This window comes from Lonchura striata, chromosome 4 (assembly GCF_050655825.1).
Source record: "Lonchura striata isolate lonStrDom1 chromosome 4, ASM5065582v1, whole genome shotgun sequence".
Taxonomy (NCBI): Eukaryota; Metazoa; Chordata; class Aves; order Passeriformes; family Estrildidae; genus Lonchura; species Lonchura striata.
In genome coordinates this window covers 23,979,793-23,992,436 of record NC_140706.1, presented here as the reverse complement: position 1 = coordinate 23,992,436, position 12,644 = coordinate 23,979,793, and the positions used below count along the sequence as shown (strand labels likewise).

Sequence of the window (12,644 nt, the reverse complement as noted above, 5' to 3'; positions counted from 1 at the left end):
TGTGAGGTTCATTTTAGGCAAGGATTGTTTCTTCCCCAAGGAGCTCAGGCATAGGCACCTACACCAAAGAGTAGTGAACTCTATGAATGTAGTTGACACCTGAGAAAGTAATTTTAGGCTGTTTATTTGAATCTATCTTTTAGGAGCTTAATATTAACCTTATACAATTTTAGTACTGACCTCCAATAGCTGCTGTGGTAGAGGCCAGTCAGACAAGACAAGGTAGAGGACATCTTTAATTTCTGAGTGGGAACAGTTTCTCTCACAAATATTTCCAGCCTTTATTTTGCATTACAATACAATTTTCTTTTTTTTTTTTCTAAGCACAAGTGATCAGACTCAGGCAGGAAACAAAGAGACTTATGATTGATTTTGCTTAGGTAAAGCAGCGATTTCTATCACACTAGCCTTTACTTGATGCTTTTGGCTGCTACAAGGAATCGATTTACTCTACTTGTCATAAAAATCAAAACCAAAGCCAGCCCAGCTCCTGGTACACTCTGCATGAAAAGAATGCATGGCTTGCAGAACTTAACTCCACTTTTCTGCAGTAGATGGGCTGAAGATTGCAGGAGTTAATTACCATCAGCAGAGAAAGGTTGCATTTCATTACCAGTGAGCCCAATTCTGACTAAATAAAAAAAGCTGAAATGGGAGAGTGATGACCACAATAAGTGGCCAAAACTACACGTGCTGAGAGGAATGATTTCCCACTGCCGTCGTTTAATACAGCTAAGGTGTTCTGCAATTTTACTTCCACAAGCCAGAGGGTTTATTGTAATCCTGATAAATAGTAACAGAAGCAGGAGAGAAGTGGGACAGAAGAAGGGAAATGGTAATGCAAAATATAAAATTGCTTAGCAGAAAAGAATGGAGAGAGCAAGAGAGCAGTTTGTTATCGTTTATTTTTCTTCAACATATCATTCAGTTTCAGCTGTCTCCCATCTCACCCAGAGCTCCACCATTTCTCAGAAACGTCTTTCGATGGCATCTCATTCTCCTGCTGTCTTTCACCATCGCTTCATTATTTCTTAACTGTCCCTGAAAGGGCCCGGGTAGGCGACAGGGGAAAGTGAGCAGGGGACGCGGGACCAGCCTGCGCCCCACGCGTCCGCCGCATTTAAGCCGTTTGCAAAAAGCGGGCGAGGGGCGTTGCAAATAATGTTAAATGTGATTAATCTCCCGGATTCCTGGAAATATGACATGCATGAGTTACAGCGAAACCTCTTTTATTTCGCCATGAAATACTTCTGCATAATGAGAAAGAAAATGTCCTCTGTGCCCTAATCAACTCTGACAGGTCCTGGACTCCCGAATACTTTTATTTATGGCATTATTTATTTCACCCCTAATAACCGGGGAGGCGGGCCCGCGGCTCCCTCCGTGCGGAGAGAAGAGGGGAGGGAGAGCGGGAGGGATGGCCGGCGGGCGGCGGGGCTCCGCGCCCGGCCGAGGGGACACAAACTTTTCGCGGCGGCCGTCGCTCGGCGGGGCGGGCCGGTCTCGAAAGCCCGCGGCCCCCTTCGGGCCGGGCGGGGCCGGGCGGGGCCGGGCGGGGCCGGGGGGCCCGGAGCCGCTCGCCCCCCGCCCGGCGCTCACTTGCCCCGCGAGGGGGTGCCGGGGGCGGCGGCGGCCCCGCCAGCGCCCGCCTCCCCGCCCCGCTGCCATTAGCAGAGATTACCCTAAACACTTGCCGGTCGCCGCCCGTCTCCCTCCAGGCATTGGCGCGACCGCCTGTCAATCAGGCCGGCGCCCCGCCGCGCCGGGGCTCCGCCGTGCCACAGAGACGAGCGCGGCGGCGGCAGACACAGCCCCGGAGCGGGGCCGCGCCGCGCCGGGGGAGGCGGCGGAGGATGGAGGAGGAGATGCAGCCGGCGGAGGAGGGGCCCAGCACCCCCAAAATCTACAAGCAGCGGGGTCCCTACAGCGTCCTGAAGACCTTCCCCGGGAAGCGGACGACGCTGGCCAAGCGCTATGAGAGACCCACCATGGTGGAGGTGCCCCGCGGGCGCGGAGCGGGGCAGCCCTTCCCGCACGCCGCCGAGCCGCTGCCCTACGCGCCGCACGGCCCCTTCCCCAACGGGCCCGCCCGCCCCGGCGCTGCCCCCGGCGCTGCCCAGGGCCACCCCCGCCCGCCGCCGCCGGCCCCGAGCTCCTCGGGCCGCTACGGCCCCTGCCCGGCGGCGGCGGGGGGCGGCGGCGCGGAGCTGAGCGCAGGTACCCGCAACTCCTCTCTCTCCTCCGCGCAACTTCGCGGGGCACTTTGCAGCAGGCGGCAGCGGGATGGGGGCTGCGGGCTCCGCCGCCCACACGCGCGCCCCTCTCCCGGGCGGCCGGCGAAGGGCGCGACGCCCGCCGGGTGCCCCCGCTCGGGGCTGGACGCGGCGGGGACGGGCCGGGCGGCCGGGTCCGTCCGGAGCTCGGGCGCCGCTGAAGTTCCCGCGGCGGGCGGGGCCGCTGCCCGGCCGGCGTCGCCCCGGGGCGGTGGGCAGGGGTCGCGGCGGGGGCCGTGCCGCCAGCCGCGCAGGACCTGGCGGGGCAGGCGCCGCCGGCCGGTGCGCACCTGCGGGAGGGAGGGAGGGATGGAGGGATGGAGGGATGGAGCTGCTGCCGGCGGGGGCGGGCGGGGGGAGCCCCGGGCCGGCCGCTCCGCTCCGCTCAGCCCCGCTCCGCCAGGGAGGGCGGCAGGCTGGGGCCGGCTACCGGAGGAGCTGCTGGTGATGGAGAGGCTGCTGATAGAGAGGTGATGATTTTAACAGAAAGAAAATAGATCGGCTGCTTGCCTGCACCGTTTTCATAAGATGCAGCGACAAACAGGAGATCAAATTATTTTATTTTTTTTTTCTTTTAAGGTGTAAGATACTGAGACGCTGAATGCATATCTTTCCTCTGGTGATGGCTTGGAGTTAAAAAACCACGTAGATCTTGATATGCAACCTAAATTTGGCATCAGGAAATGGGAAATTGCATCTTTAAGCAGAGTACAATCAAAAATGAATTACAATAAATCCTATATAATTGCATAGGTCATTCTCTTTAATGAGATTTTATTAACCTGACTGTCAAGCTTTTGAGTCAGGCAGATATTTTATCTTCTTCAACTGATAAAAGTGTCAGCTATAAACCACCATATAAATATTCATAAATCTACACATCTGTGGCAGCCTATCAGCATCATTCTTTTGGACATTAAAAGCATTCTAATTACTTTCTGTCTAGCAGAGCTGAAATGCTGCCTGTTATAGTATGTGCTTGGCAGGCATGATTGCTTTTGTTTGCCATCACAAATAGCAGCATCCTATTTTATATACTGATGGTCCAGAATATATTCAGGGTTTGACTGAACAGGATGAATATTATGAAGCACCATCTGGTTTTGATAACATCGGTTATATTAACTCATCTGTTAATTTTTGACACATCATTGATTTATTTATTTAGAAAAATTGGATCCTGTTTTGGTATGTTGCTGTTTGCCTTTGTAACAAATGTGATGACATTTCCTTACTAAACAGGGAGATACGCTAGTTAATAGGATATATGGGTATGTTTTAATGCCTGGGTTTGCTTAGAAGTAGCCTTGTACTGGATGAATTTAGCATGTCTTGTTACAAATAAGTACTTTACCAAAAAAGTTTAACACTTGAATAGATTAGCCAGAGAATTCACATCTCTGGGGCGTAGTTCTGTGATCCGTGGCACAAGGTCATCCTTCTTCATGAAATTGCTTCTTATATGAAATGCCCAAATGGTATTTAAGTATTCTTTGTGGCCCACAATCAAAACACTGATGATAAATGTGACACCTACATTTCTTTACAGAAGCAGATTATGCCATGGAAAACACTCAGCTGTCTGGTAGATATATGAGGCCATATTCACAGCAAAGCCCTCTGGGCTTCGATGAGCAGAAGTTTGGACTTTCTTTTTCCTGGGCACATTGTACTAACCAGGCACTAGAGCAGGCTTCAGAGCTTGTCTTTGATTTAATTCTGTGCTAAAGAGAGTGAAGGAATTGCCATTCATGTACCAAAGCTCTTTGAAGTCCCTGTCCCTTCAACTGCACATTCAGGCTTTACTTCAGGTTCCTATATGGTTCCCAACTTACCCTTTGCTCAGGTTTGAGTGCCAAGAGAAACGGAACAGGAGAAAGCAAACCAGAAAATTGCTACAGTGTGTACAAGTAGTGTTTTGCACAAGTTGTTACCAGAGGTGGCTCACAAAGTTGGGAAGGGGACTGGAGCACATTCCTATGAAGACAGGCTGAGAAAGTGGGCACTGTTCAGCCTGGATAAGAGAAGGCTGCGTGGAGACCTCATAGCAACCTTCCAATACCTTAGGAGGGCCCACAAGGAAGCTGTGGAGAGGCTCTTCAAAAGGAACTGAAGCAACAGGACAAGGAATAATGGGTTCAAACTGAAAGATGGGAAATTTAAGTTAGATATGTGGAAAAAAATTTTTACTGTGAGGCTGATGAGGCACTGGATCAGGTTGCCCAGAGAAGCTGTGGATGGATGCCCCATTCCTGGCAGTGTTTAAAGCCAGCTTGGATGGCTCTTTGAGTAGCCAGGTCTAATGGAAGATATCTCTGCCCACAGCAAGGGGTGTGGAACTAGATGAACTTTAAAGTCCCTTCCAAGCCAAAACATTCTGTGATTCTATAAAGCAATAGGCAAGGTTTAGATCTCCTAGGTATTTTAAGCCCAGAGTTAAGGATGCTTTGCTGAGCTGTGTGCCCATCCTTCCTGCTTGGTGATGGAGTAACGCCATCAGCTTGTTCCTGGGAGCTGTGGCACCACTAAGATGAGCAGGAAGCTAGCTGGGACCCCAGTGCTTGTATGTATGTGAAGAAGTCCCATTGTCCAGAGGCTTGAAATCGTCTTAACTAACATGTGAGCCAATTTAATAGCACAGGCTGCCTCTGGGGAAGCAGAGTTGGGGTTTTGCCCCTGGAGAGTGAGGGCGTTTGCATGTTCCCCATGCACAGTTGCCTGTACTTTGGCCAGGACCTGTGGGGTCTCTGCGCTCCCCACAGCAGCAAGGGGGACAGGCTCAGAACACCTCTTAGCCAGAGGCTCATCTCAAGTGGTGGGTGTTGTAGAGAGGGACAGATCATCCCCTGAGTAGGTGTCCAGCTGCACATGCATTCTCCACAAGGCAGTCACCATCCATGATGTCTACACTTTTACACTTTTCCCACTCCGTTTATCCTCAGCACTTGGCAGGTGCTTACTTGAATACAGGGTGGAGTGCTGTAGAGCAGTTTGGTAGGGATACCCACTTCCTAAGTTCAGTTTCAGAGATACCTCTCTTTTTGCTGATACCTTTTCACTTGTGCAGGCAACAGTGAGCAAATACTAGTAAAATACCACTCCTGGGATGCCTAACTCTGTGCCAGCAACTTAAATACTTAATGCAGTTGATTCTTAAACTTCAGGCATGACATTTCTGGCCCCTTGGGATTCACAGCTCCAAGTTTGCTTTTGAAAGTGGTCACCTCAAACACAGTCACGACTAAAGGCACTTCCATGTTTTTGCTGCCTTTTCTAATGGTTAGAACTCTTCACAAGGGTAACCAGATTTTCCCTCAGTTGCTCTCTAAGAGACCACTCTCACCTCCAAACTCCAGCAGAATTGCAGGAAGAATGGCTAGGGAAAGGAAGAAAAACAGGAATTCTCCACTCAGTGCCATGGTGAAGAAAAATTTAGCTCAAGATCCCATCATGCAGGGAAAGATCCTGCATGAGAAATGTCATCTTACAATGAGGAATCTGAAGCTGCAGTGCAACACAATCCTTCTCTCTCCTGTAGAGGTTACTCTGACTGCTGTTGCTGCTATGAGCCACATGGATGGATTCATTCAAAGTACCAGCAGATACTCATTTTCCTCTGTAAAATATTAGTTCTATCCAGATTACTTTCCTGGTAAGAAAACTATGTCTTTGGTAGTATGTGCATTGAACAGTACAATAATCCACCAAAGAAAGTCCTTTTCCTTAGGAAAGCATGATGTAGACCTTACAGTGAAGCTTAAAATTTAGGGTGGGCTTTCATGGAAAGCACAGGAAGAAGAGCAGGACTGGTAGCACCTGATATCAGTGCCAAAAACATGGTATATTTAAAACAACCAATTAATAAGGCTTTGTTATGCCCAGACAGAAAAACAATTTGTTTTTTGAACAGTTTGTTCCATGAACAGCAAAGATGAACATCAGTGTTTTGACCTTACCTTACAAGTTGTGAGCCCTCATCTGGAAGCAGGTCTGTCAGATAAGTACTGAAATGGCCAGACACTTGTAGTCTTAATCCACTGGATTGTCTAGATGATCTTCATGCAAAATGCCCAAGAAAATATTGCATAGTCATAGAAGGTGTCAAATGCTCTCAATTTTGTGACCTAAGCACAGATGGTCATATCTAAAAATATAATGACCAAGTCTCTATGCTTGGATAAAGGCCAGTTTGAGAGGTACTGTCCCAGGATCTCAATTAATAAAAATATTGTAATAAACAGATCAAAAAATACAAATAATCAGGTGAGAGGGCTGAGTCACTGCAAGGTGAAGAGTGAGGTGATTGAAATCGCTAAGGAACCTGAGAGTCACAATCCCTCTGAAAATTAAATACCAATGAATACATTTCCTGCAGGAGAGAATGTATGGCATTCAGACCCATGAAATACTTATAAAGATGACTTTTTAAACCAGCTGTCCAAGAATACAAAGGAAAATTTGGAAAATCCACAACCCGAATCCAGAGCCACTGAGACCAAACACAATGCTTATTAATAAAGCTGTCTGATAAATTTTGAAATTTTGAAAAGATCCTTAGGTGTGGGAAAAGCTGAAGTTATACCTGCCAAATTTTTCCAGGCATCCTTCCTGATTCCTTAGTTAGTGCAAGTTATCAGACTGAGTTTCAGACATTTGCTCTGACTAAATCCTGTTTTCAGTCTAGCAGTTAAATAGCTAAGAACCTCCCTGAGTCCCAGTGTCAGTGAGAAAAAGATGTGAAGATGCATGCTGTATCTGAAGTTTGTACCTGGTTTGCCATGTGCTAGTATCTTCTGGTTGCTTGCAGTCTCAAACAATCCAGTTAGGAATACTTATGCTTTTAGCAATTTAATCCTGTTCTCTTAGCACTTTATGGGTCTTATCCAGCAAGTCCACCTCCAGGCAAATGTGTAGTTAAAGTCAATAGAAGTTCTGTAAGACTAAAGACTCTGGGGTCTGAGACATTAGAATTACATGGTTGGTGAGCAAGGTAATAACGAAAAGGAATATCACAATAAGACTTTAATATACTGCTTACATTGTTTTAGTCCAGTGCAGGGATTTCACTAGAATCCTACTTTCATAGAAAATACATACATAATATTAAATCAATTAAGAATCATAGATTGGTGTTTATTCAGTAGTAATCACATAAAACCAACTTTTTGTCATTTCTTAAGTAATTAGATGTTGCACAGTGCTTGCACTTCTAATTATAGACGGTCTGTAAAAGCTGAAATCCCAATTTCTACAATATATGCTAAATGGGCAACATTTTCTTTTATCCATCATAAGAAATAACTGCAGTTATCATTCTCATTTAGGGTTGTTCAGACTGTGGGTGTGTGCACCACTACTGGTGTCAAAGTCTCTTCAAAGCAGAACCTACTTCAGCACAGAGACAGATATTTCCAGAATATGTGCTGAGAGCATCTCTCACTATTGCTGTCCAGCAGTACCCAGAAAAAAAGCATTTGTGCATCTCTGGGTTAGCCTTTCAAATGAGCCCTGCTTTGTCATGGCTCATTTTTATGTCTTTGAGTATGGGGTGATGTTAAGAAAAAAAACAGTAATTGCTGTTATTGTGCCCTTGTAATAGATCTGATACTGAAGATTAAATCAATAATGTAATTTCTGTATAAAATTTCAGTTACATTTTAAACCATTATCACAGTGACTATACCTAATGCATAAAATTTTAAAATGAAACTAATAATTAATTTAATCTTTACTGATGTTAATATGTATTTTGCTATTCTTCAAAACTAGTATTTTGAATGTCAGGCTACTTTTTGCTGGTTTTAGAATAAATATTGGAGTAACATCTCTTATAAGAGTCTAATCCCTTTTCAGTTGTTTCATTCATATCTTGTCCCCATGCAACAAGGATATGCAAAAAATATGTAATCGTTTTGTGAACAGAGACAATAATGATTAAAATACAAACAGTATAGATGACTTCAGGTCTGGAATCAGATTATAGGATTAAAATGAATGAAAAAACACTCTGTAGTAGGATTGCAAAGTTACAGTCAATATCATCCTGTAATAATTTTAATGGGGAAATGTGAAAAGAAGTGAAACAAAGAAAACACATTTTGGGGTTGTTAGTGATGCTTGAATTTCCTAGTTTCCTTTTGGTTTATCAGGTCTCAGCTGGACAGCTGTCATGCCACCAGGATTCTGTTCTTTTATTTCATATTACATCTCCTGTCTTGTTTTGCAGTTGCATTAATTTTAAGGGTTAAAGACAGCTGGCCTTATGTTGGTGTAGAAAAAGAGAAGTCGAGGCAGTGGGTAATGGACTTGTCACCTCATCGGCTCCCACTTGGGTACCAGTGCATTTCTGCCCTTTGGAGTTCATAGTGTGGACAGAGGGTACTGCATAATGCTTTGGATCGAAGATGTGTTGTAGAAATCTGCCCTCGTTAGTCTGAACCTGTCTCCAGGGGTGTGATATGGCTCATAAACACAGGAGGCTGATGGCAAGAATGCTTGCAGTGGTCTTAGGACCACTCCAGTTCTTCCCATGGAGCCTCTGGACAATCCCTGCATGGCCCCAGGCAGCCTCATGACCCAGCACTGGGCTTGGGTTTGCTCTGCCCACCTCAGGTTCCTGTTTTTTCAGTTAAGTCCTCAGCAGATCACATCAGGGTTTTGTGCTGGGGAGGTCTCCTCTGGCTGCATTCAAGGCTGAAATATTTGTATGCTGCTTTAGCCCTGCCCTCTTCGCAGAGATCCAGAGGATGGTACAAATGCAAATTAGTGTTGTTTCAAATAATCTTCAGGTCAGCTGTACTGACCTCAGTGTAAAGTAGATTTTCTACTAGACAGTGGTGGATCTTGAAGAAGTGCTGTGAAAAGTGCCACCCCTTAAAGGCCTGAATTCAGAATGTTTCTGTTCTTTATGTATTATGAGTGTGATGAGGCTACTGATGAAGTTACGGTAAATGAAGGTCTGGGGTGCTTAGTCTCATGTATCTGTAGCAGGTTGCCTTTTCAAAAGTAAATGCATTTGTCACTTTCTAAAAGTCAAGCCTGCCTGAGAAGTGCTCTCCAAAATTGGCAGTGCTTTAACCTACCAGTCTTTTTTTCTTTTGCAAAATGTTAGTTACATCTGTTTAGATACCTAGAGGAACTTAGCTTTGAATAAGGTGAAAAAAAACTTTAAAAGGTGCTGTTTTTACTGGGGAGCCTAACAGGTAATATCATAAATACCTTGGTCATTTTCTGTCAGGGTCCAGGAAGTATTATAGCAGCTTCAGCTACACATGTAGACATTGCAGAAATGAACCATCCTACTCTGTAGGTTTAGCTTGTAGCTGCTATTGCTCCCTGAGACATGACACCTCCTGTCATGAGAGGCAAAACTGAGTAGGTGCAGCACGGCATCCCTATCCTACTTCCAGAGCTGAGCTGCTGTCTCCAGAAACTGCTGCACAATCCCATGTAGAGTTTCCTGATTGTATGCAGAGCATCTTGAAGAACTCCACTCTCCACTGTGCTATACTGGCCTGCCTGCAAACCTGTAGGATGTCTAGGATGTCTTTGCTTGACTTTAGAAGAGGTGTTTGTGCTTATCACTCTGAGTAGTTCCTGGACATATATGGAACCTAGAGGAAAAGGAACAGAAGCAAAGTCCATAGAACTGAAGGTCAGTTGTGTGGAGTGTCCTGTGCCCAATATCAAACAAGTGCATCAAAGACAAAAAGGAGAAATAACAAAGCTTGGAAGCCTTGTTGGAAAGGAACTGGGCATAGGACAAAGGTATAGTGCAAAGTCCTACAAATATATACAGATAATGCCCTTCAGCAGCTTGAAATAGGCTTTCAGGTCAGTACTTACTTGAACTTGTAGCAAATTGGATGCAATTTGAATTTTCTTCCCCATTTTCATGACTTAATCCCTCTGAAAGAAGATGTCAGTAAGCAGTGTCTATCATCACAATGCATTTCTGATTAACAGCAAGGGCACAAGGGCACTCTCAAAATAGAAACAGAGTCAAGATTGTTTTAAATCACAGTGTTGCAGAAGAACTAAAGCAGAAGCCATAATTTTAATATGTTCAAGAATAAAATGCATGCTACTGTAAACAGTTGTGTACATTCATTTAGCTGCTACTGCCTGGCATAACCTCTTGCATTAGGTTTCTGTGATTCATCTTTTCTTCTGTTGCAGAGAGTCGAATGATTCTGGATGCCTTTGCTCAACAATGCAGCCGGGTTCTAAGTCTCTTAAATTGTGGTGGAAAACTACTGGACAACAATCACTCTCAGTCCATGATTTCTTGCATAAAGCAGGAAAACCCAAATTATAGTGAAAGACAAGAGCAATGTCAGCTTGGGAAAATGGTCCATAGTCAGACATCAGACATTTTAGACATAGAGATGCAGTATATGCAAAAGAAACAACAAACCTCAGCCTTTCTGAGAGTTTTTACTGATTCCCTTCAGAACTATTTACTTTCTGGGAGCTTCCCTTCTCAGAACACCTCATCAATAAATGATTTTAGCCATTTGGCAGATGTGGATCCACTTTCAGCCTCTCCAGTACACACTTTAGGTGGATGGACATCTCCAGCAACATCGGAATCTCATGGTCATCCATCATCTTCTACACTTCCAGAGGAGGAAGAGGAGGAAGAGGAAGAAGGTTACTGCCCTCGGTGTCAAGAGCTAGAGCAGGAGGTAATTTCATTGCAACAAGAAAATGAAGAGCTTCGTAGAAAGTTGGAGAGCATTCCAGGTAAATAATCTGCCATGCAATGTGATAAATTCAGAGATAAAAATAATGTAATAGTTTATTTCAAGTTTTAGTAATTTTTAAAAGTTGCAATCATAATAATCAAACACTGGAATTTGTCTCCAGCCAAAATTCCTATAGCTGTGCCCAGTGAAAAATTACCTGCTGATACTTATCTCTGTGAATATTGAGTCCTACACTAGTAAGGTGTGTTCAGGTGGGGATACACTTGTAATCCCAAATTCCAAATATCAGTGGTGGTTTGTCCTAGTAATTTCAAACATTCATAACTTTCATAACTCTTTAACTGTCTTGTTCTTTAATTGACATTGCAACTTACAAACCTAATTTCCTTTTGGGGCTCCTTTTTTTTGGTTGCTGTTCAAAGTTACATCCATAATTTTACCTGAAATAATTTTCATTTTTACTTTGAACAGTTTCTCTTAAATTGCTGCTAGCTCAGTGAGAAGCATTACTAAATCTCCTCCCATTCATCTTCAAATAAATCTGAAAAAACCCAACAAGAACAACAACAAAAACCTAACAACAGCATTCCAGTTCAGCAATACCTAGAAGCCACTGGGAGAGAGAAAGAAATCAAATAGAAACCCCTTCTGTGAAAAGCTTCTCTTGCTCTTTAAACCTAGGACCTCTCACTGTTCAGGTGAGCCAAGATACTTGAAGAGTGGTATGGGATAAGGACTAGGTATCCTGGACCTGTATTTTCTAAACTTTCAGCACAGGCAAAAATACACCTCAAATAATAATACTAAAAGCAAATTGGAATTTAGCAAAGAAAGAAGCATACAACATGTTTTTGACACTAGGCAACTGCATCTTTTTTACCTGAATTTGAGTGCTTAGAGTAGTCCATGAAAAGTTAATTGAACTGATCTCTGAATGTCAGAAAAGCATGTCTAGTACAGCATGAGCTGCAAAGATGCTAACTATGCAGAAAGGAAGAAGGCAGTAACCAACTACTGCCCCAACATGTAGAAGCAGTTGCAAAATCTGAGCAAAATGCAAGCAGTAGTCTTCATAATTCTTCTCCCCAGGTATCAGTGATGTACTATGCATTATTTATATCACATCATGTTTTTCTTTTGTGCATTGGTCTGTAGGGATACTGGCAAATCCCATAAGCAGCATTGTTCAGTGCAAAGAAAACGCAAAATTTAGAGTAACTCCCTCACTTCTCCCAAAAATTTAGAATTACCATAACTCATATACTGGTTGCAGCAGTGGTTAGTACATCATCTGGTATTGCATGACAAAGGGAATTGTGTGGACTTCAGCTCCTGTGGAGTCCTACCTTCAGGTATATAAGACTAGAGATGATCCTGTAGGGTTTGTAATCTGACTGACAGCTTTCATTGAGTCCCCTGTACTGAACACAGTAATTTTTTGACTTTCACTAATGCATAACTTGTATTTGATTCAAATAGTATCTCAGAAGGCCTCCAGTTTCTGGTAAGAAGTGTCTATATCTCTTACCTGACACTTGGTTCCAGTGCTTAATTACACTGGTGAAAATATGTGCCTTGTTCCCTGCTTGACTACCTGAAATCAGCTTTTAACCATTGACTTTTATGCTTTGCTGCACTAAATGAAGTGCTCTATAGGTCTTGG

The 12,644-nt window shown here is 44.4% G+C and overlaps 1 protein-coding gene across 2 annotated transcripts in view; it reads left to right on the top strand.

The window, feature by feature from the left end:
• Window positions 1-1,754: 1,754 nt before the first annotated feature.
• The window catches only part of BEND4 (BEN domain containing 4), a 31,022-nt gene continuing 20,132 nt past the window's right edge, over window positions 1,755-12,644 (top strand). Inside the window, exons 1-2 of one of the 2 annotated variants that reach the window (XM_031504558.3) lie at window positions 1,755-2,217; window positions 10,452-11,018. In XM_031504558.3, coding sequence (XP_031360418.1) covers window positions 1,854-2,217; window positions 10,452-11,018 — 931 coding nt within the window. In that variant the 5' untranslated portion in view covers window positions 1,755-1,853. The remainder of the gene's footprint in view (window positions 2,218-10,451; window positions 11,019-12,644) is intronic. The other variant, XM_085577838.1, reaches the window with a different exon arrangement.